This window comes from Corvus moneduloides, chromosome 2 (genome assembly GCF_009650955.1).
Source record: "Corvus moneduloides isolate bCorMon1 chromosome 2, bCorMon1.pri, whole genome shotgun sequence".
In the NCBI taxonomy this organism is placed as follows: domain Eukaryota; kingdom Metazoa; phylum Chordata; class Aves; order Passeriformes; family Corvidae; genus Corvus; species Corvus moneduloides.
The window spans coordinates 20,139,877-20,165,303 of NC_045477.1; the positions used below are offsets into that span (position 1 = coordinate 20,139,877).

The 25,427-nt window shown below is 40.3% G+C and overlaps 1 protein-coding gene and 1 long non-coding RNA gene across 3 annotated transcripts in view; one reads left to right on the forward strand and one right to left on the reverse strand.

Annotated features, from left to right (window-relative positions):
• ALCAM (activated leukocyte cell adhesion molecule) overlaps positions 1 to 1,545 on the reverse strand; it is a 118,480-nt gene extending 116,935 nt beyond the window's left edge. Inside the window, exon 1 of one of the 2 annotated variants that reach the window (XM_032098367.1) lies at positions 876 to 1,545. In XM_032098367.1, the coding sequence (XP_031954258.1) occupies positions 876 to 972 (97 nt within the window). In that variant the 5' untranslated portion in view covers positions 973 to 1,545. The remainder of the gene's footprint in view (positions 1 to 875) is intronic. The other variant, XM_032098368.1, reaches the window with a different exon arrangement.
• On the forward strand, positions 357 to 25,427 carry LOC116439174. The gene is made up of 2 exons (XR_004238090.1): positions 357 to 741; positions 19,044 to 25,427. It is a non-coding gene; the product is annotated as an uncharacterized LOC116439174 (long non-coding RNA).

Genomic DNA, 25,427 nt, shown 5'->3' on the forward strand with positions numbered 1-25,427 from the left:
AACTCACTTCACAGCTTTTTCCTCATACTTCACTTTCACGCTCAATATTTACAAAACAAAGCCTACAAACACCTCATAGCCAAAATATTCCCAGAACAATTAGGGTATTTAGCACTCTCTGCGCCTTCCTACTTCCCTAGGGCCTCGAGAGTGCTTTTACGGAGCGGAAAGGGGAAGCGAAGTTACCCACGCGACCCCGATCCGCCGGAGCAGCCTACGGCACTCAGCGCTGCCCCCAGGCGCGGGCCCCGCGCTCCCCAGCACACTGCCCGCGGAGGGGGCACCGACAGCGGGGCTGCCCCGCCGCGCCCGGCACCGCTCCAAGCGGCAGCGGAAAGCGGCGGGCGGCCGCCGGCCCTGCGGGCTGCCGTGGCCGCTGAAGGCGGGGAGGGGAGAAGCGGCTGAAGCGCGGAAGTTGCAGGCGGCTCGCTGCGCAGACGTGCCGCTCAGCCTGCGAGTGAAGCCGGCACCGCGCCGGGGCTCGGCTCTCGCTCCCGCGGGGGCAGCGCTACCCGGCGCCTGCTGACAACGCCCCGGGGGGACCCCACCGCCGCTTCCCACGGGGAAAGATGAGACCGCCGCCTCTTGGTCCCCCTCACCGCTGGGACAGCTCCTGCTTTTCCCGCAGGAAAAGACGGCGTCAGCCGGCACACCCTCGGAGGGCAGGAGAGGACCGCTCTCCTCCAGTAGCGCAGCGGGCACCACCGGTCGGAGCCACCCCCGGCGCGCAGAGAGCCCGCGGTAGGTGCCGGGGCGCTCCGAGGAGCGGCGGGCGGGCACCGCCACTTGCACCCCGGCCTCCCCTCCGCCAAGTTACGCGCGGCCGGGACGGCGCGGCCGCGGCCATCGCTTCCCTCGGGCGGGCGGGCGCTCACCTGGCGGCAGGCAGAGTGCTGCGAGCAGGAGGCAGAGCAGGGGCGGCAGCGGGCGGCGGCGGCAGGAGGCGCAGGCGGCGGCGGGGGGCTCCATCATCCCGCCTGCCCGCGGCGGGACCGGGAGGCGGCGGCGGAGCGGGGCGGCGCGCCCGCGGGGGCTCTTCCCTCTCGCACTGGAGCGCGGCGGCGACTTCTCCCTCGTCGAGGCCAGGAAGAAGCAGCGGCGGCTTTCCCCCGGCGGCAGGAGCAGCGGTAACTTCCTGGGCGCGGGCGGCGGGGCGGCTGCTCTCCCTCTCGGCGCGCAGCGAGGAGCGACTCCGCACCGGAGCAGGTGGCGGCTCCCTTCTGGCAGCCGAGCGGCGCTCCAGGACTGAGCGCTGCGGCAGTAGAGGAGGAGCCGGGCGGCGGCAGCGGCGAGGCTGGCCCGGCCCCCCGAGCCCCCGCCCCTCCCGGCACACGGCGCGCAGGCGGGGGGAGCCCCGTGGGCAGCCCCCGCTGCCGCCCCGCCGGGTGCAGCCTCCGCTGCCGCCGGGGATGTGCCTCTGCTGCCGCCAGGGATGTGCCTCCCCCGCAGCCCCGGGATGCGCCGCTGCCACCGGGGCGGCGCTGTGAAGGCGAGGGGGCCTGGGCGGCGGGGCTGGCGAGCATGCGGGACAAACCGATCCCCCCTTCACCTACCCCTGCTTTGCCTCTGCTCGGTGCATGGGCTGTTTTCTGGTGCTGTGTTCAGGATGCGTGTAGGTTACGAGTACTGCAAATCCTCAGCTAAAAAAATGAAATAATAATGGCAGTGCCCGTTCTGTCGTATGTATAGAAACGAGATGGTTCCTCCTCTGAGCCAAAATGAAAAAAGAAAGAAAAGGAAGCAAAGATAATAACGATCAGCTTAATCTGATTTAATTGATATAGCAGAGGATTGGATCAAAGGAAGGGAGCTCACAACACTCTAGCTGCATGAAGAAATGCACTGCAGGGTGAAGAGGGATCTTTCGTCACTTGTGGAAGTCGGCCGCCCTAAAGGTCAAAAAGATTCCTCATCAAAGTAACGCAATCCAGAAGCAGCGCTTTCATGCACAGCGCTCTATTCTCCTCCCGTTTCGGTCTGAGTAAGCAGTGCTCTTTCACTGAGAGGGAAATAAGCACGCTGAAGCCGCACAGCCAAGTTTCTCAGCTAGCAGTACTGCGTGATCAACATGTAGCCCACGCTGTCATGTGAAGTAAACCTGATGTCCAAAATCTGAAATATGAATAATGCACATAGTTTGGTCTCTTCAAAGGGACTTTCTAGTAGTGAAATCCGAAGTGTCAAGTGTTTCTTCACTTCACCATGTGATGATTTGAATTCTTGGACGGGAACTTCCCCAAAACTCCTGAAAATGAAAGACAAACTTAACCAGTCTATTGTGCAATTCTCAAAACAATTTTCTTGGTGGCTAACAACTAAAAATACTTAAACATTACCGTGATAGAGTACCTTTAAAAAACACAGCCTGTGTACTTTTTTGTGTATTATGCTTGTTTTCTGTCAAGTGGACTAAGAATATTTGGCTTTTAGAACTTTAAGTCTAAAGCATTGTCTTCACTTCAAAAAGTCCTTCTGTTCTTCCACATTATTATTATTATCTTTCTTATTGTGTAAGGCATGCCATGCAATCAGTTTTAAAAATATTTTACTTTCTAGGCTTACTGCTCAGCAGAACTCTGTCATCCTTTGTTTTCTCAGCAGATTTCTCTTTACGGGCGTATTACTAAACAGATTTAAAAAATACTACTTTTAAGATCAATAATCTTTTTGTTTACCTGTTGAAACAAATTAGTATTTCCCATTCTGTGTTTTTTTTTCTTGCGTGTTTAGATGTGGTAAGGTAATCATTAGCAGGGATATTTAATATTCCTATTGCTGTCAGACCTGGAGACCCGCTCAAAATCTTCAGAGAGGCTTTCTATAGAATTGCACTGAGATGACCATCTAATGGAGTTCAAACTTTTATTTCCACTGTTTTTGGTTTTTTTTAAATTTATAGATCTTTTAATTTTCTGTGCTGATTTTGCAACAACTTGGGCTCCATTGCAAATTAAGGGCCTAATTCTGCCTTCTTCATTGATATAGACAATTTTGCTGAAGTGAGTAGAATTGTGGCTGGAAAAAAAAGACAGAAAAGGCCAACTCTAAAAGTGATCTAAATGCAAATAAACATAGGAAAAGGCTTATAGGCCAGAATTCACTCTGCATGTAGTATGTTTGCTTTTTTTTTTCAACATAGCAATAGCGAGAACAATTTGTATAAATGCAAACACATGGTTTGCTGGTTTAGGAAATTAAATAATGCCCAAGTACCTTGTTTTCAAAGCAGATGATTAACTGCTGCCTCATTTGCATCAACATAATTAATAGTATATGTTCTCTCTCACTGGGAGAAGGGATGAGGAAGTCTTTCTGAATATTGTAAATAACTTCCAATGGCATGGTGCAGAGACTAAAAGGCAAGCTATAGAACTACACATTTCAGGCAGGCAAACCATACAGAGTAGTTTTACAATTTATACTCAAGATAGTATTGAGAAAAGTTATTTGAGGAGTATTTTGCTCTGAATGTGTTGTTTAAAGTCTGTAAGAAATATGAGAAATGCGGGAGATTACATTAAGGACATAATACTTTAATCAGAGGTATGATTTGTTTAGGGTTTCCCTCACTCCTTTGTCATTTATCTTCAAAGCTGTTTCTACCTTTCACATGAAAAGAGCTCTTTGAATTCTGAGTAAATAGAAAACATCTCAAGATCAGATTACTTGAGGGTTTTGATAACTTTACAGGATTCTAAACGTGATTAGAAATCGTTAAGATAATTATTAATGATATCTTTATATGCTATGTCATTTTGACTATCTTCAGTTCTGAGATTTAAAATTAATTCTTTTAATGTCTATTAGGTTGATAGAACATAGATTTGTTTTTCTACAGATTATTTTCTTGGGGCATGCTCCTCTTCCTATTGAAGTTAATAGGAGCGTGAGTGAGTGAGGGAAAGCAGCAACTGCCTGGCTTTAAAGACCAAAATAAACATTTATTTTGAACAAGTTAAAACACTTACTAGTACAAAAAAATTTTAGTAGAAAATAACTGTTTTTGAAAAGCAATAATAATAATACTTTGTTAAATGCTTAATCCTATCAAACCATAGATTTTCTATTTATGTGACAAAGTGGATTAAAAGTGTAATCCATTAATAGTGGTTGTGCATAATAACAAAGAGTTTTTGTTAAGCTGAAACGTCATTTCCCTTTTACAACAGGTGCATAAAACACTTTGGAAGCAAATTTCTAGCAAGAATAGTAGAGAATAGTGTTTAATAGAGCACAATGCTCCCGGTAATTTAATCTGTGGTTAATAGTGAGTGGAGGACTGTTAATATTATTTCAAGGAAACTTTGCAGGCTGGTTTGGCTCAGCACTCAAAATACAGTCTGCAAAGGGGAAACCTGTTGTTGAAACTACCCTTGAATTGTGAGACAAGTATTGAATGCAATGTCCAGCCTTGCATTTCTGCAAATCTGATTCTGTTAGTTTGGCTGGGCACTGCTGGGGTAAAGGTTTTAATTCAGGAGAGACCTGTGTGGGTACAGATGATTGTGTTAAGATGTGATTCAGCATTATCTAACATCAAGGGTTAAGCATATAGTAATCCATGCTGCTGGTTACAACACAGCTACAGGAATTTTTAGTGAATCATCTGGGACTTGGCTCATGTTTTATGACACTGGAGAAATCCACAAGGTGCTTCCAGTCCCCTTATGAACCTTGAATACTTTAAACACCAGGCTCTGCAAATCTGAGCCAACACATGCTGAAGTCAAGCAGAGTCTTTCACTGATTTTGCTTGATTGCAGTAGAATCTGTGGTAGATGAATGCTCGTCTGTCACAAATTGTTTTGCATTGCTCAGTATTGGCACATGAGGATAACTGGCAGCAAAGTCTTTCTGAATTGGATCAGCTGTACATGGTCAAGTGTCTCTAGGTTGTAAAGTATTTCAAACAGAATATGCAGGACACACAGAAAATGGTCAAAAACCAGAGCTGGCATAAAGGCAAATTGCGACCAATAGTAGCAAAGAAGAAAGCCTACTTAACCAGGGTTTCTGTAGGTATCTGCAAATGTGGCTGTCTCTGACTAAGTAAACAAGACTCATATATTTGGAATAAATAAAAAACCCCTGACAAATTACAGTAAGAATAATACCTGGAATCTGTGTTTTCAGTATTTCTTCACTGCAAAAATCATACTACTCCAAAACATCAGCAAATGCCTGCCAGAGTTGTTATTACTGTCATCAGTGTAGCAATTAGGCTCCTGAAACAAACTTATTTTCCTATTACCCGTGTCCAGTTTTTTTTTTACATAATGTAACTAAAGGACCAGTACTGTACAAACATTCATTAAAATAACATTACACTTCTATTATATACAAAATACCCAGAATGCTTTCAGCTGAGATGAAATTTTCATAAAATACAAGTGGAACATGAGAGTAAGGAGTTTGAAGAATAGCTGGTTGTCTTTAAAAGTTTGTGTTCTGCCTTAACAAACATGAAGAAAACAAAATTTTTAGACTATAAGTAGGTTTTATGCACAAAATAGACAAGAGTCACATTAGCTGCTGATGATTGAGAACTACATAAAGAGAAAAAGCAATCCAGTTCTTTAGGCTGGACCAGTATGCATCAACTTTGCTGGACACCTACTTGCCTTTTCCTCTGCCTTTTTTATAAAGGTTTGAGGTAGGTAAAAGTGATCAGTTTTCAGATTTCAGGTCTCTTTTTTCCATTACAAAAGCCACTTATGAGGGAAAAGAATTATTTTTCTATGAATATCCAGTGAGATTCACAAGTGTGAAGAGTAGCACTGATACGTATTGAAGTAAAATACCTGTAATACAAAGCTTTGCTAAAATGATTAGACTGCTTTCCCTTTTCTCAGTGTCCATGAAACTAAATTCTTTGACTTTCTATGCTTTCTAGTCATTAAGAGTCCCTGACTGTAACAGGAAAATACCTTAATAATATAGGATCTGATGGGTCTCCTGTACTAAGGAGCATCCTGGACAAGACATGTTGCATTCTGCCAGAAATATCCTGCAAGCAGTTCTACAACATCTGGTTTGAAATGTTGGCGTGCTGTGAAGGAGCAAGAAAGAGCAGAGTGTCATGTGATTTATTAGGATGTCACTGAGTTTCTCTGCCCTGTTGGATGGATCCAGACAACTCCTTACACTACCAGCAGCTGGCCTCTCCTGAGTCCATCCTACACACTGGCAGTCTCAAGTGGTTCAGAACACAGTTCCCAGAAGCGCTCAGCCAAGTCCTGGCTTGTGAAGTTGTTTCTTGGGCTGAGGAGCCTTTCTGCAGGGCCGTTCACAAAGGAGTGGAGTGCAGTTGGTGTTGGTGCCAGCCTCACCTGGAAGCAGTTCCCCATCTGTTCCCTTGATGTCACTTCGGTCTGGGACTTGGACTAGCTTGATTCTTGCAAGGTCAGCTCTGGCATAATCTGCCCCAGTTTCCAAATCTGGGGCTCTGTTACCCCGTTCTACTCATGTTGCCAAAGCAAGTGCAGACAACATCCTGGCAGAGCAACAGAGGAGAATGGAGGCCCGCTCTGGCCAGCAGCCTCCTTTTATCCCTGGTGCCATGCTGCCAGTCAGGAGACAATATGCAATCACTCAGGGATTGTGCAGCATCAGATGAGCTGGGGCAGGTGCTAGTGTTGAAACAGCATTAGGAGGAGCCTTCAGTTTCTGAAGTGTGAAATAGTGCAAATGGGACCTCTGGAAGCATTGAGAGATGGATCCTTCCCTACGGAGTGCCCTTGCTGGGGGGCTAGCGGAGAATAATCTGACAGAGCAGCAATGGACATGGCCACAGGCACCCCCTCCTGCACCAACAATGGAAGACTATTTAGCACTGTATTAAAAAATTAATTTTGACTTCCTTTTTTACAGGGGCTATCTCTGATTTCCGTAAAAGAAAATCAAATTCTCACGTGGATTCCTGATTTCTGTATGAGCTATATAATTTTAAAAATCTTCTTGATCAAATCTAATCAGAATACTGATACTGTGCAATTTTTAATCTGGGGGTCTGATTAAACCTTAAATCATGGTATTTTATAAGGTAGGTACTCAAATAGCTTTCACCTTCGTCTTGCCTTTCATTTGAGGATTTCGGATTCTGTGAGAGCATTAACTGCTTGGCAGCCTCTGACACTGGACAAGATACTGAACCCTAGAGATATGAACAGATTTCCTAATCTGTTTGAAAAACCAATGGTGATCAAAAGAAAGGATTCAGAGTTCCTGAGATTTCATCCTCAACCTCCCAAACTGAAACTACTCTGTTTATATTTCTGTTGGTTAGAGAAAGGTAGTAAAAACAAATGTAAAGATCAGAAGCATGGCTGGTTGTCAATTCAGTGAAATGCTCCTGCCTGTACTAGTTAGTGTGCTCATGCTTAACTTTCAAACCTAGCCAAGGGGAGAAAAGTGGAGGTAACCTATTCAGAGCATGTTGTAGATTTGCTCCTTTGCATTATGAAAATAGCAGTGAAAGTAAGGATGGAAAGAAGTGAAGTTTATTTTATAGAAAGTTTGGGTGCAAGAAATGGAACAGAGTCTGCACTTTATCCACCTGGAGACCACTTGGTTTTAGGTCCGCCTGTGGCTGAAGAAAATCAGTGAAAATTGAGCAAACCTGTAGGCCTCTGTGGAAGATGGACAGGACAAAGACAGCTCAGAGCCTTTCATGCCTACTCAGAACTTAAACTTGGACCAAAGGAAATTTGTTACCTTTCCTGCAGAAGCAATTTTCTTCTCTTTTTGTCTTGGGCAAACCAAAGAACCTTGATCAAGTGTTGAAAACTGATGAGTTAGTGTTGAGTGGAGCACATGCATCATACTGCAGAGTTCAGCTCCTTCAAAGTACTGCTCCTTTGAGAGATGCAAATGATAAATGAGAAATGAGAAAATAAGAGATGCCAATAAAATGAGAATTGGAAAGGAGGAATTAAAATAGAGAGTCAGTACCAGGTTCACACTGTTTTTCAATGCTAGGACACTGGACTCTGCACATCCCAAAGCTGGGCATTTTCCTTATGTGACAGGTATTGCCTCAGACCCTAATAATCAGTTTTTCTTTACAGTCTTGATAGTAGTAGCAGACTTTATCATGCTGCATGACTTTTAACATAAGCAGCTTTCATTCATTAACTTGGAGGAGAGCATCAGCAGGAAATCAATTATGCTTTTTTTTTTAATGTAGCCATACGCAGAACCATTAAAATAAATCCACTGTCTGTGTTCCAGAGTTGTGATTTCTTCCTTGCAACCTTTACTGCAGTGTGCCTGCCCCCAGTTGTGCTACATCAGCACTTGTAGATTACGAAGAGCAATTCCTAAGTAAATGAAAGGAATTGCTTCTTTCCAGTCTGCCAGTTACCCAAGGCAGGAATAGGCTTGTCTCAAGAGGTGAAAAGGCCACCAGCTGGTCATGTGTTCCTCAGAGCCATGTGTTGTCAGATCCCTGGAAAAATGTATTTGATCTTCTGTCATTTATCTGGATACCCGTGTCTAGGCTAGATTTGTAAATTATATTTTTAAATGTTCAAAGATGGAAAGGTTTTCAAGACCAGGCTGTTTGGATTGCAACACAGCTTGAGGGAACAGTATTGGAATATCTCTCTTATGTATGTAATGCTGGTTCCTCAGAAGGTGATATTAGCCCTTGGAAAGGAGGCTGTGATTGAAACTGTTGAAAATAGAGAGTTTCATTAAATCGGTAGAAATGTGCCAACATACTTGAAGATGTGGAGGGATAGCACACGGATTGCGAGAATTAGCCATGTAGGAATTATGCTTATGATATAATATGTATGTTGCATTAGAACAAAAGTCTCTGAAGTGCTTGGACTCTCTTTAAATAGGTTTGCTGTTCTGGAACAAGGAAGAGCTCCTGCTACAGACAAACTAGACAGGATGAGCAAAATGTGTTTTGAAGGAAAAGAAAATTGTTTTTCTTGTACATCATCCTGGCTCAGTTGAATACATTAAACTGTTGTACATGTTTCTTTTTTATGCTAAAGCAAAAAAAATTGTAGAAAAAGTCAAATCAAACTTGAAGAAAGCCTTTTGATTTGCAGAAATTATAATAGGGGATGTATTTTCATAAAAATGAACTTGTAATTACCTTCAAGAAATTGTAAAGATGTCTTTGGGAAGGAGATTTATGGCATTGTATGTTGGCAGAAGATGTAACCACAGGTTGTTGGATTAGGGACTAGTGCTGAGTCACAGTTTAGAAGGTAATACCAATTACTGGCGCATCCTTGTGAGAGAGGCTCACTGTAGCTGCCCCGTGTGTTTCCAGTGGCTAAAATAATCAGTGCAATTATAGAAGCAGTGTTGCAAGGGCTTTTTTTTTTTTTTTATATGGAGTGCTGAGAATTTCTGATAAGGATGGATAACTAATATTTTGCCAATCTATTTAGTAGCAGTCTGCAACTCAAAGGCTGGAAGACAATTGTTATCAGCTGTCTCAGGATCACACTCTGCAAGAGATGGATTCACAGGCACATTGTAGATTTCAAGGTCAGATTCACATTCTCTCAGGATGTGTGTAATGGTTCTTTGCTAGGAATGGCAGTCAAAAGGGTTCAAACCTCCCTGGCATTAATGTTCTGAAAGTTTGCAGTTAGTAACAAGAAGGAGTCTACCTGTTTTGCTTAGAGCAGATTTATCAAGATCTCTCTACTATTCTGGCTTACATTTGATCTAACTTTTTAAGTCTATGACATTTTTCAGAGCACAATTTATTCCCTTGACTCTGCTATCCAGAGTTCTAATTTATTTGCAGACTTGCTGTTCACCCTATTCTCTCATTGCCAAACAGTCTCCCATGTCTCACAGACAAGATGTTTCTCCTTCATCCTACTATTTCTGTTTCTTTTCTCTGTCAATCTCAGTTCATTTGTGTGCCTATTTCTGTTATTTCTTGGTCTGTCCCCCCACCCTCAGTCATTAGTCTTACCCCACAGGTAGGTTTCTCCCTCTCTGCCTGTCTGCAGCCTAGCAGCCTCCAACCTACCATTCAGTTCTTCTCCCCACTTTTTTTCCGTGCACCTTCCTCTGAAGAAAAGGAAGATCAAGAACCCCTTAGCTCTGGTTTTAATTCCCACCAACAATCACCTACTCACTGCTTGCTGAGCTCAGCAGCACGGGATTCTCCTGTTACTTGGAAATGCACCTATAGCCCTTGTACTGGTTTTGGCTGGGATAGAGTTTTTTTTCTTCCTGGTAGATCCTATGGTGCTGTGTTTTGGATCTTTGACCAAAACAGTGCTGATAGAAGTACTTGCACAGTGTCAAGTCCTTTTCTCTTTCTCACACCACCCCACCAGTGAGGGAGCTGGGGGTGCACAAGAAGTTGTGGGGAGACATGGATGGGACAGCAGACCCCAAGTGACTGAAGGAATATTCCACACCATATGGCATCATGCTCAGTATGTAAAGCTGGGGAAGAAAGAGGAAGTGAGGGATGTTTGGAACAATAGTGTTTGTATTCCCAAATCACCTTTACAAATGGTGGGTCCCTGCTTTCCTGGGGATGGCTGAACACCTTCCTGTCCGTGTTATGTAGTGAATTAATTCCTTGTTTTGCTTTGCTTACATATATGGCTTTTACTTTCCCTGTTAAACTGTCTTTATCTCAGCCTACAAGTTTTTTCACTCTTACGCTTCTGATTCTCTCCCCCATCCCATTGTGGGGAGTGAGCAAGTGGCTGGGTGGGTGTGAGCTGCCTTTCAGGGCTAACATACAACAGGTCTTGTTCATTGCAGAGTGCTTCTGACACATTGTTTGAATTTCTCTTCTGTTTTGTACTTTTTTTAATTCACCCTATGCTAAAGATGTTACATAGTCACTACAAGGGAACAGGCTTTATACCACTTTATTAATAGATAATGACATACACAAAACAGAGGTCATGCCACTTATTCACCAACAAAATTGTATGTTCAATATGTAGTCCAAGATATGAAGATGCATCTGTACAAGGATAAGGATGTTTATAAGTGTAAGATGTATGCTGAAGAACCATTTGATCCTCAAACTAAACTTTTCCCCTGCTGTTCTTTTGTAAGACAGTTGTAAAATCTATTTAAACAAACAAACTGGATGCATTAATCACAGTTCTCTGCACCTTGCTCACATTCACTCCCCCACTCTTTAAGTATAAATCTTTCAGCGTTGTTGCTTTCTCACATAGATAAAAGGTCAAAACAAAAGAAAGAAGTTGGAAATGGGAAGAGAGTGTAGACATTTTATAAGTCCTTTTGTGGGTTAGAAGGGGAAGGAAATTAAAATTTGCTTCAATGAAACAGGGCAGTAGTGTATGAAGATTCAGTTTTCTGAGAATGGAGGTGAAGTTTTAGAGAGGCATAAATGCAGTTACTGAAGTGAATGCTGCTGTTCCACTTTCTTTTGAACCACTGCAACTAATTTTGCATGCATTGTGAGCTTCTTTTTTGCAAATCATATCTCTTTTGAATGAGATGAACCCCTTGAAAAACAGAACCTCTAAAAGGCAACCAGGAGGATTTGAGCCTATAATTGAGCTCCTACCAAATTAATGTTGCTTTGTCAAATGCTACTTGATGACACAGAGGATGGCACAGCCATGTAATTCTTATATTGTATGAACCAAATTCTGAGGTCTTAAGAGGTTCTTAGAAATGGCATCTATCTCACTTATAGCTAAGTGTCTCTTAAACTTAAAAAAAAAAAAGAAGAGAATGATAGTACTTACACGCAGCTTCTATGAAGTGCTCATCATGCACAGTTCCAACAGCACTTTAAGAAAGAATGTCAGTATCATTATTTATATTGTGTTTGATTGGGAAACTGAGGCAAGGGATGAAGTGTTGAATTCCTGAATCAACAAGTAAAAGAGTCAGGAACAGCTACAATGTCCCATGAATGCTAATAATGCCCTGTAATCTTTAACATCTTGTTTTTCCCTCTGAATGTTGCTTGAGAATAAGCTGTCCTTGAGGGAAACTCTTCAAGTGGGCCACTTCAGTTCTTTGAGAAATGTTAAGAAGTCTGATTTTGAGTATTTTTTTAATCCAATGCCTCTTTGCTATTGAATCCTTCATGTCCTTCCCAAAGTATATGTGGAGCCTTTGCAGAAGCCATGGATAATCTGGAAAACGGTATTGTTAGGAGGCAGGCAGCATGCTGATTTATCTCCTTTGCATTCAAGTCATATACTGTGGTCCTTGTTATTTCAATAGCTGCCAACCACAAGGACCAGAATGAAGAGCAGGGAGAAGGCTGAGCCAGAGATGACAGAAGGAGAGCAAATATATTGGCACAGGGGCTTTGCAGTGGGTGCATTATCCTCCTGTGACAGCAGATTGCCCTCTCAAGGTATTTGTTCAAAGACATTACTGAAGATAAGTCTTGCTGAAACATGAAGTTTTAGATAATGTTGGTTAAATGTGATTTTTATCTGTATGCAATGAAATAAGTTATGATTAGGTCATTTAGATTTTTTTTTTTAATGAAAACATCCTTGGGATCTTACATATGCAATATATAGGACATGTTATTTATCTGTAAATAAATTGAAGATAGACAAAACTATGTGGAAACCATGGGGGACAGAGGTACTTTTCTTGTACAGGTGCTTGGGTGACTGCTACAGTTAATGTAGTAGCCATTATAATTACTTGTTCTTATGACCTTTTCATCATGAAGCCCTAAGTTCTGATCAGAAGACAGACAGTACCATGATCCTTGTGGAACATTCATGGGAAAAGATGGGCAGAAATGTGTGACTCTGTGATTCAGAGTGTTGAGGCTGTTCGTGGCTATAGGAATTGGGTCTTGATTTTTCAGAAGGATATCATGTTCCCCATGCAGAGCAGCTGCTGTTACTGATGACTCCTACTGTTTGAACACATGGAACACAGCAGCAGTGGCTACACATGATTATATGTGTATGTATATAAGGGAAAGAGTAGGTTGGAAATAAGTTTGGAAATTCCTTTGCCTTCTGAACAAGGATACATTAGCTTCAGAAATAATCCACTCTTTAACAAGTTGGAAAAATGATTCAGTTACAGCTGGTGGGAGGCTGAAGAGTAGTGAGAATCAGTTGCAGAGACATATTGTATGCCTGCTAACTCACATTCCTGTTTTCGGTCTTTTTTATTCCTAAGTCTACAACTATTTTATTTTAGTATAGTAGGTTTGGGGAAAAAAAAAATCATTGAACATAATACTTTGCTTGCTAAGCTAATCTTTGAATAATTTCTGTCCAGAGATAATTTATTTTTGTTATTCAAATTTACTCCAATGGCTTGTTTGAGGGGGTCTTAACACTCTTCTGCAGCATATGTGAGCTTATCTTAATAAACGGGCTATTGTAGAGTTTATATCTCAACATGAAATTGAGTTTTTACTTGTAATTTATTTATATTAAAACTTTCCTGGATTGTCAAAAAACACCAGTATTTTTGCATGAATTCCTGCTGACCTGAGAAATTGTTTATGCCCTTGCTTAAGTCCATCCTGTTTGTCTTAAAAGTGAAAGAAGTCTTGGCTGATTCAGGGCAGTAGCTTTTTTGAAGAGTGTGTAGTACATTTTCATTGCCTTTTAGCCTAGATGCAGCTACCACAGGATGCAAATGCTCTCCATGAAATTCCCTAGGTACGTGGTGAGTTAACCTGCTCTGAGTTCCTGTTGTGTTTCTCTCAGTACTCCAGCTAGTAGCAGCCATTGCTGTTGCAGACATGCACAGCAGACCAGAATTCGTTTCCTTTAGCCATGTTCCTCTTGGTGGCAAGATGCTGTTTCTAGCAGTCCAAGTGGCATTCACTTCCTTTCAAGAGAGGTCCTTTTGGCAGCACTCTCACCAGGTCACAAGCAAGTTTCAATGGAATTTCTTGTTGCACAGGTTGTTCAATGTGCCTCCCATACTCCCCAGACAATGGCTGTATTTTGCTGGTTTTTAACCAAGTAAGTTTCCTGTTAAACAAGATCATGGCTTAATTAAGATGCAAAGAATTTGATCCAGTATTCACTTTGTTAATGTATTCTTTGTTTCATTTTCCTCCCAATTTTCCTATGCTATCAACCTCTATTTGGAAAAAAATAGTTTGAGAGTGTAAACAAAGCAAAGGATTTAGATGAGTTTGTGCCCTAGTAACCAACTAAAACCTCCTATTTTCATTGAGATTAAAACTGTGTTTGAACTCTCCACTAATGGTAAATCCATGGTTATCAAACTGTTCCACAATACCGTGGGAGTGAATAAGGCAACTATTTTTTGGAGACATTGCTTGTGATTGCTGGAAAAGAGAGGCATATTAGTAAAACATTCAGAAGATTTATAGCTTGTTTGCTGCTGCATAGGAGAGTAAGTGCAGATTACTGAGGGTTCTCAGTTATGAGGGCTATGAATTAAAGTTGTTATCCATAATTTATTATTCTCCATGTGCTTCCAGTCTACATTTAGTTAGAGAGAAAACATACACAGGCAGAGTAGGGAGGAGTGACCTTGAAAGAGTAAGACTTGCTTCATATAATTACCATCTTCCTAGTGTCCCTGAAAACAAATACAGAATCTTACAGTTATTTAAATACTTGATTTCTATCTTGCTTTAAGAATTGGAGATACATTCATCAAAACAGAAAAACTGCAGCAGCCCTCTTGCACAACTTCTGTGCCTTAACCATGGGCTTCTGTGGAAACTTTGGAAGACTAGAAAAAGCAACAATGAGCCCTGGAAAAACTACCAGCATAGTAGAATCAACTTCTTCTATTCTTGCAAGTATTTATATACATTTTTCATAACTGGTGCTCCTTGGATCTAGTGCACAGGTCAGACCCAGTACACTTCAATGTGTTTTTCTGAAGCTGGATAAGAAGAAAAACCAGGAGTTTGATAGATGTACTTTTGTTTGTTACATCCTAGGACATTTTTCACACTGATGTAGATGTATGTATTTAGAGAGAGAAAGTTGTACAACATTGCTTAAAAGAGGAAAAAGAAAATGCCTATAATTTCTTTTAAACTCAGTTAAGGTGAACTTTATTATTAAAATACATTGTTTAATGGTCTACCCTTTAGGCTGTATAAAAGAAGCATATCCGCTTCTCTTCAGTATTTCATTATTTTCGTTCCCCAAAATTTTAAATATTTAATAATTCAAAGGAATTGTTTCCTGTGCATCTTCTTTTTTTCAGTGTCTTCAAATTAGCTTCTCAACTCCTGCCCGTGTAATGCATGGTGCAAATTCTGCAAAAAATGAGTAACTTCATCCACATATAGATGTGTAAGGTGGCTGACTTTGTAGGTAATCATGATGTAATTAGGTAACTGAATTGTTATGTTAGAGTCTGCCTAGGCAGATTGAACTTCACCATTTTTTAAATTGTCATTAATGTTCATAAAATGAGGATATAACATTTTATTACTTGGAAATAATTTACATTTATTTCCTAGTTATTAATTTTTAAATTTATAGCACAAAAGTAACAGGAAGAGATCTGTCTGAACATTCTAGATTCTTCTGACACATATCTGAGAATGGAATAAATTCCCACCAAAAGCAACATCCTTGTCAAATGCAAGAAAATCATTGGGTAGATCAAAAAATAAACCAAAATGCTTTTTTTTAATTTGAAGAAGATTCCCAATGCTGCTATAGCAACAGTTCTAATAATTTGAACCTTGTGATGCACGAAGGAAAGGGGTGGATTTCAGCAGTATTGAGGAACTCATTGAAAAGTGAACCTTAGAGCCATTGCTAATGTATTGCCAAAGGACAGAGTTCATCTCCTGAACTCCAGACAAACAGAAGAACTCAGATTCAGTTCTCATGGATGGATTAAGACTCCTCCAGAGCAATTTACCTTGTATATTTTTTTAACACAGTGCAGTCACAGAAGTGTTGACATTGCTCCTTGATTTAGTTGAGATTTAGAAATGAAGTTTCCCACCACCACAGTAGTGAGATTTGTTTGGCAACTTGTTAACACATTAAAAAAGAAAATAACTGGGTTTATCATAAAAATGTACTCCTGAGCATCACATACATACCCTTTGCCCCTGTATTTGTTGCCTTCCTTTTTTTTCTTGCACTCCCTTTCTTTAGCTAATAGTCTGAAAACATTTATGCATGTGCTCCTTGTAGGTTTGAAAGTATTCCAGATGTGGCTGCTCAAATGCTTAAGTTCCTGTGTTTGCTGAACCTTTAAGGACTCCAGTTGTGGTGACAGTAGTGTTTTCTTACAGTGTTTTAAGGCCGAATATCTGAAGCTATCTAGATATTTGGCTTCCCCCAAATCTAATAGAAATCAGTTTCCTTAAATACCTTTGAAAATCTGCACTCTCAATCATTTGGGGCAGGAACATTCTTTTCCCTTTTTAAAAACAGAACAGTATGCCAACTTTTGGTTGTGTTTTAGCAGCAATAATAATACTAAATGCAATCACTGCTGCTTTTTTCATATGTGTATGTATCTTTTTGCTTTTACATTATTACTGGAGGACTTGTTCCATCTGGAGAAGAGAGGGTCTGGGAAAACATAATAGCAGCTTTATATGGAGAGGTGAGGAGGTGATCAAGAAGCTGGAGACAGGTTCCAAATGGTGGAGCATGGTGGGAGGGCAAGAGGTAGTGGACAGGAGTTCAAGAGAGGTTCAAACTGGATACAAGAAAAAAACTTTTTCCCCAAGAGGACAGTAAGGCAGTGGAACAGGTTGCTCAACAAGGCTGTTCTGTCTCTGTCTTTGAAGGATTTCAAGACCTGGTTGGACTAATTTGTGAGCAACCTGATCTGCCCTCAATAGAGATCCTGTGTTTGACTTCCTGAGGTCACTTAAAACTGAGCATTGTTATAATCCTATGAGCATACTATTTTAATTACAGTGGTTTTAAAATAACACTACTGGAACAGATAAAAATGGCTACTGCACTCAGATTGTGAATGAATTAGTCTAATCAAGCAGTTCTGTGTGAACTGCAGGGTCAAACTCTTCCTTGATACTGTAAGTATGTTTCTCTATAGCTTCTGAATCATTGTAGTGATGCCACATCTAACGACATGCAGGTGCTTGGATATATTTACTGGAAAGACAGGTTGATTTTGTTTTTGATGTCTAGCTGTTGAGATAAAGAGGTTGGCAATACCTTCATAGACCGTAAGAGAGGCAAGCTCAGTATTGCTAGAATTTTAGCTGTTAATAAATTCTTCAGTTTCTGACAACCAGCAAATTTTTTTTTGAAAAGCAGAACTTAGTCAATGTCATTTTCAAATGAGACTTCTAACACCTAAGATGTATTGTACTATAACATTTTTTTCTACATAAGATTTTCTTTAAATCATCTCTTGTGGTTAAAGACAGATGTACCTTTATTCCATACTCTAAAGCAGTGTGTTTTTATATTATACCATGAAAAAAATCTGCTTCCATCTTTCAATTCAGAAAGCCCCATCAAGATGTGCTTGTTTTTGCCTCAGATAAAAATAAAGAAAGAGAGGGAGAGGGAGAGAAGCTACAGTTTTTAAGTTCCTTTTTTAGAGATTCTGATTTCAACAGCTGTGGAGAGTAATTACTATAAAGACTGTAGTCCCAATTGTTTTGAGTTGATGTTGTAGCCCTACCGTAGCAGACACTCCGCAGATGCAGACTGAAGCACACAACTTGAAACATACGGCAAGATAAAATCTGAAAGCTATACTAGCTAGCTACCATAAAGATTTTGTGAGGGAAAAGAACTTTAAATCAACATAGACTTTTAAGGGAGGACAGCAAAAACGTTTTAGGACAGAAATGAGGATACCTCTCTAACACTTCTGCATCTGTAGCTGAAATCTCTGGAAGAAGAAGTAACTATATTTTATTCTAATTGAGAGAAGTTAACAGTTTTTTTGAGACTTCAATATAACACTTATAATCTCAAAGTTCAATTATTGCACATTCTATTATTCCAAAGTCTTTGGTACTGTATCGGTATTCCAAAGAAGGCAGAATAAAATTCCAGATATTACCAATAAGAAAACAGATTTTAACTCAAATTAGTATTATTAGCGAGTAAGTCACTGAGACAATTTCTGTCATTTGGAAATCATTTAGCTGATTTCCACTGGAGGCATGATAGAAATAATGTAGCACCTGCCTTTTCCCCTAATAGGCAAGTTTAGTTTTAATTTCTCTGGTAGAATGCATTACTGAAGTGCAATTGCCATTCATTTAATTTTAAGCATTCCAGGGTAGAAACAATTATATGCATCTTAGAAGGCTCATAGAAGGCTTATAAATGTGAATATCTACATCTATATTTATACAAATAAAGAATATATATATTGGCATTGATGCTTACGATGCCTAAAATCTGAGATTATTCCTTTCACCTGTAGATATATACCTCCACCACACATGGACATTAAATACATGAACAGAAAGTAAGAGTTTGTTATCTGTGCTGGTCTTCCTACTGTCTTGGTTTTCCATTGTCAGCTGCTTCATACTCTGCCCTGCTAGCCATCATTATCACCCTGATTTTCCATCTTTCACCCTTCTACCACTCGTCTTATGTAAAAAACTTCCCTGAGGTGCCTAGTCATGTTGAAGCAGGTCTGACAAGCAGCAGCAGGCATCCCAGAAACACCTTAACATGTGGATGACACTTAACTGTAAACTATACATTTCTGTTTTCTTCCATATATTTTGATATATGTATTTCTTGTTTTTATAAAACATTTACATGTATAACATCCTGGGAAAACAGATCCTCCTGAATACAGTACAATATTTTTTTTCTGTTTCAATACTGTTTGTGTATCACACTGATGCTTCTAGAACTGTCTGGGTGTCTAGTGTGTGGTTTGCAGCAACATCTTCCTTTTGCATCTAAGCCTTTAATATCTTATGCTTCTGGTTAATGTTAATGGCACATGAGTGGGAAAGGTCTCGTAATGCAATGTACTGTTCCTATCTGTGTATATTAAGTGCCTGAATGCATCTTGTCTTTACTAGAACAGTTTTTTTCTTGTGAGAAAAAAAAAAAATTGCTATTCATTGACCTGTTATCCATTGCACTTTTCAGAAACTTGCCCTTAAGAGATAGCAGGGTATGGGGCTGTGTACATCTGAAACACACGTTCACATCTTCAGAGATAAGAAATGGCATGCATCATGACCAGCAGATATTTCATATTGGCAAAGAATGATTTTAAGTCAGATTGGAAGCTGCTAGATGCGATGAATGACAACGACGACTCCAGATATCCCTGGGAAAAAAAAAGAGAAAAGGAAATGCATACACATCATGTCAGGAACTCTTACAGCATTCTGAGTATGCCTGTAAATTCATGTGGAATGCATCTCACACCTGGTGTTTGGTTGAAAGATGTACCACCGGATAACTGTGGCAGAACAGAATAGTGTGTGGAAAGTCTTTACTTAAAATGCCATGGTCCATTACTGTTTCCTCGGTAGACCCTAGAAGCATTACATAGTCTTTGACTTAGGTGAAATACCTGGCTTTTTAGGAATCTATAGTCAAGGATTTGAATGAATCCCTCGGACATTCTACTAAAACTTTTTTTTAACCTGAGCAGGAAAGAAACAATGTTTCCAAAAACTCCGTGATGAAGTACAGTGAAATGGTCTTTGCAAATATATGTAGGAAAAGAGGTGAAGACTCTGCTCTGTGCTTGACTGAGTCCAGAGATGCCAGTTGGTTAAATAAATGTATATGCATTGTCATTATTATTATTATTAATATTATTGTAACTATTAGCACATTAATTATAATAATTTTTAAGGTTCCTAGTAGATATATTACTCTACTATTTTTACCAAGATATCCTGTTTGTTAAGAATTTAACTACTGTACAATTTTATGGAGGGAATAAATCTTGTAAAACAGATGAAAAAGGAGCTGGGGAAAAGAAAAATTAATATGGATTTTTTTCTTCATAGTTTGACCTAGATTACATCATCCACGTAATTTACGGAGTCTGCAGATATCCTGACTGAGAGCTCAGTTCAAACTGCTGCAGAAGGCTGGAGCAAGCCTTTCATGAAAACACAGTCCTGTGTGTTGTGCTTGCTGTGGTTGGGAGTTTACTACATGGTGTTCCAGGGCAGAAAGCTGAATGCAGCACTTCCTATTTTTCATTGCTTGTAATTTGCATCTGCCTTTGAATTTGAGAAGTGAGTCCATGTGTTTCTGGATTGTGCTTTTCTGTGCTCTCTTGCAATTCTACTTTTGATGTAGCTGCAGTATGAAAGAAAGGGCTTTGGAGTAAGGATTAGTGCCCTATCCTGCACAATTAATGTAATGCACATATCTGGACCTGGTTCTTGTTCTGTGGAAGTGGGCACGTAGAGTCCTGGTCACTCAGGCTTAGGGAAGTAATGGTAACTGTGTTTGCAGGATTGAAAGGAATGTGCCACACTCAGTGAACTCCTGTTTGTTAACATATGCACACAGAAGGTGTACAAGAGCAGTGTTCCCTTTCCCCTTCCTGAAAGTCTTGCTTTCCTGGTATCTTGGAGGGAAAAACAAAGGATTTAAAAATTAATGTCTTTTTGGAGAAGTAATTTTAAGCAACACACGGATTTTACACATATTTTTAAGTGAGCAAGTTTTTTTTTCATTGACATAGATAGGTAATAGCTGTGTTATTTGTGTCCTTGTTTTCGCTCATGGTGAGGACAATAGATCCTTGTAGCTCAGACCTCATTTTCAGAAAGAAGTTCAGGCATAGTCACACACAATCTAGTCATGTAATCAGCATGCTCTGCAATATTGCTAGTTTAGGGGCAGTGAAGTTTATAAATCAGCAAAACAGTAGTATAAAGCAATGTATTTTTAAAAGGAAAGCACTGTTTAGACAAATAATGATTAGGTGAGATGAAAATGATGTTACTCTTAACAAAACAATTTACTGGAACATTTTGAAGATGGAATTACCAGTAGGCAATTTATTTTGCTTTAAAATAAGCTTCAAAATTGCCTTCTGCCTCCGTGATGGCAGGATGAGGGAGGCATGTATACAAAACCAGGAATATATGCAGATAAATATATGTACATGCACTTACACATCAACACATATCCCCACGCATGCATACATTTGTGCATAGAGATAATGCTTTCCTTTATAACATTTATGTTCAGCTCTTTAAACCTGATACCTGTTGTAGTAACAACTCTGTCTTGGAATCTCACAGCAATTGCATATGGGAAGCAAGTCTCTTTTAACAAAAATAATAAAAAGTTCTAAAACATTTTTTTAAGACATGTTGAGTATTACTGAAGTCAGATTGACAGAGCCTTTTCCAGTCTCTATTTCTACATATGGAGCATTTCATGTATATGGAAAAAGAAACAAACCCTTTTGGTTTGCAAGTTGTACTGTAGGGGCTATTCCACACTGTAGTCAATAAATTTGGTAAATTCATTGTTGAGGTGAGAAGAGTAAAGATGTAGAACGGACAGTAGAGGACATGGAGCACAAAATTGTGAAAATTTCAGAGGAAAATTGCTAAGAGTCAGGTTTTCCAGCTTAGAGCTTAGGCTCTTATATGTTCACCATTGCATGCTATTCCCCTTCTTATTTTAGAGACGTGCACTTCTTGCACAATGTTAGTGCTGAAAACTGAAATCCTTTAATATCAATTTATCCAGTTTCCTATGTTATGTCCATGGTCTTCACACATGCTGAATTTGGCACAGACCTGGGACTTGAAAGAAGTTTTGAATATTTTAGAAAGAAACTATAACGCATATGAAAGTGCACATATATGCAAAATCCCATGAAAAGGTTCCCTGAGTGTACTGAGGATGGGTGGGGAGGCCCCTGACAGAGGAAACAGGGCAATGGGATTGGTTGAGGATGGCAGGGGCATTTGGCAACTTTTTTCTCTAGCTGTTGTTGAAACCATTATTCCTGCTTTTTCCTCCCAAAGCTGAGATTTAGGTGCTCTCTGAGCATCTCTCACTGATTTTTGAGTTTGTGGGAGGGATCACGGCGTTTTGTTCATGACCATCTGATCTAACACTTCAAAGGGCTTATCCCCACATGTGGGTATCTGAAAATACTGTTTCAGAAGCACACAAGCTAGGTGGAATCAGGCTGGCCAAATGTACATTATAGGGAAGAAGAAACACTGTTGTCTTGCTTGCATGTATGCATCATCCCGAGCACAGAATGTTGCTCCAGAAAGGCTACACTGCCTCAGGTATTCAGGAGAGTCATTGCAGTTTAAGTGATGTTATTCAAATCCCCTAAAATCTGCATCTTTTTCTTATTGCTTGAGATACAGTAGTACATTAGTGACGTAAAGGCAGAGGTGGTGGTCCAAGTGCAGGGTTGTTTGAATAAGACATACCAAAGTAGTGGGACCAGTACAAAGAGGAAGACGACAGCCTATCTAGAAAAATATCTGTCTTGGCTTATGATCTACCAGATATAGAAGTACCCAAAATATTCCCACCATGTTTCCTCCTCCAACACTCAGTTATACAAGATAAGCTACACCTTGTTAAGAAAAACTACATTAAGATGAGGTAATAGATCACCTTGCAGAATATCTCTGATTATCATGCTGCCTTTATGGCATATAAGCAACTTATCAAAAATACTTGATTTCAGTGTCAATCTTTACATCTTCAAAGACCTGGAAAAACATGAAATCTCCTAACCCAACTGGGAGCAGGAAGGATATATATTATTCTTATAATATTTTGCTTTTATGAGTGAAAACATTAAAGCAAGTTGCAACCCTTCTATATTTGCAGAATAAGGACTTCTGTGTCATGAATCCAGGTGGTCTAACCTGGTACTGCTAATTGTCTCACCAAGGGCAAAAAGGGAATCAATGTCAGAACCAAAATGGGAATGCAGACATTCCAGGTGACAGTTGAAGAAGTATTGACGTGGTATGTTTATTTAGCACTTCCAAAAGTTTTATGTAAGTCAATTCATAGAGAGATATGCAGATATCTTGGGGTGCATATCAACCTATGCACCTTGCCTGTTCCTGTCTGAGCTCCTCACCTTTATACCCTACTCCATTTAATACTAAGTGTTTGTATTTGTGGTTCAAATGCTGCCTACAGAGCCTGTAAGACCTGTCAGCACTGGCAGTTCTGTTGCTGTGCTGTGCCACTGCCATATTTCATCCTTTGTCAGCAGCAGCTCTAAGGGTCAGTCCTCCCTATTTCCAGCAGTTAGTGCCATCAAAGATTAGAAGATTAGGTACAAAATCAGGACACCAGGAAAGGATCCCTCTGACACTAACTCCTCTGGAGTTTTCCTACATGACACACGCGCTCATGCTGGTTGCTTGGATTTACCTACACCTTCAGCAGCTTAAGCACTCTTCTGGGCTAGAAGATTCCAGAGCCACATTGTGGGGAAGTGGCTGCTTATGGCATAATTCCCCTGAAATTAGGACATAAATTTTGGTTAGGATGCCCAGGATTCTCCCTGATAAGTCTGCACAAAGCATCTGTGCAAGCTGAGGGTTCTGCCTGCAGCATTTTAGTGATAGGAACAAATGTACCTCACCAAGAAATGACCCTTGGGACAACAGGAATCTGTCAGAACCTCCTAACACAGCTGTTTCTGGTGTGGACATCACATTTAGCCTCAGAAAGTGAAGTTCTTTATCAGTTCTTAGGCAGCCTACAGCAGCTTTATGAACTTAGGGGAAAAATCAGAGAGTTCTTCGAAGACATGAGCAATACTGATACTGCACTCAAGGCAATAATTGAGCTCTGTACCAACTTTCTCTTTTATATTGTTTTGGAACAATGAAACACCCTATATGCTAGACTTTGGAGATATTTCTTGATTTATTTTTCTCCTATTGTTTTATCAATACTTTTAGCATGGCTTTTTGTCAAAGTATAGAAAAGACCCTCATCTTTCAATTCTTTCTGTAGGTCTCTGACTTAAAGTAGAAATAATGCTGGGCTGAGGGACATTTTTTGGTAAATCCTATTGCTTTTAAAATACCCAAGTTATCTGTTGCCAGCACAGAACAGATATTAAGAAGAGGTGGAGTGGATTTGTAGCAAACCAGTAAAAGAAGTCTTTCTTATAACATCCAATTAGAAGTCTTTGTTGTAACATAAGATTATGTTTACATTGTAATTAAGCTTACATATCGTCCTGATAAAAGGGGCTTAATGTAAATATTTTTTGTCAGAGAGGGAACAGCTTCACTGCATAGTATACAAAGCACACAGAAATCTGAGCTACTTTTAAACACTCTTGACTGGGTAGATGCCTGTACTACTGCGGTTGGATTGCTTCTATACTGATTCACATATCTCTACAGTATAGAGAATTATTCTATAATGCCCCTGAGTTATAGACTGCATGCATGGACACCCCATACCAGATGTACTACATACAGATGTACTGTAATAGTTTTCCCATCTGGTCACAAAGGTTATTGTGCAGATTTTGATTTTTCCCCAAAATAATGACCAAAATTGTAGTGTGACTCAGGAAATTAATACCAGGCGAGTTTCATCAAAATACTTGGGAGTTTTTGCCATCAACGTCAGTAGAGCTGGAATTCCATCCACTGTGCTTTTTAGCAAAGATACCCTTGGATAAACTGCATGGGCATGTCCAGTGGGAATGCTGAGCAAATCATGCTGCTAAGAAATAAGAGAATAAATCTTCTTAGTCCCCTCAGAAGCACACATCTCGCTCCATTCTAGGAGGCTAGTGGAAAGATCTTTGCCCCAAGTTACAAACAGATCCTAAAAACCTGGGAAGCCCCCTGGGAAGTCTTACACTGGGCCAGCCACAGAGATTGTCCTCATTATTAAATTGCCTCCCTTGAAGTAATTTTGAGGATTAATAGAAAAAGTTTAATATTTTTCATAGATAAAATGATGTCAAGTATCAAACCACTGTCAATGTTGAATGCTTTATTCAACATTGCAGCTACTGTAGGTACATGTTTGAGTATCAGCTTTCATTCTAAATAGAAGTTTGCATTTTGTGTCGTTTTCATGTTTTTCTTTGCAAATATCATCTGATGCCCTTTTTAAACGGTAAGGCCAAAACATGAAATGTTTCTCTTGTAGTGAAGCCCTTGTAGGGCTCTTAAGGCTTACAGAGCCCTTTTAGGTGGCGTTTCAGCAGCTCTGCACATTTTCTGGTGCTTAACTCACTTTTTGAAATCTGAAGAGATAACAATGAATAACATAAAAGGAGAAAGAGAAATAGGCTGGAGAAATTCTTCAAAGCACAACTCTAAACAAAAGAAATATGGGGCCCTTGTCCTGTCTGCTTCACATTCCTGTTGTAACGATTTCAGTTCCTTCTGGTTTCCTTATCTCAGGAAAGAGATAGCATTGCTTGCTTACCACACACAAGGGCTGCGGGAAGTAATTGATTTAGACATACAGACTGTTTTTGAAAGCCTGGAACATTATTAATATGAACCACTGCCTGCC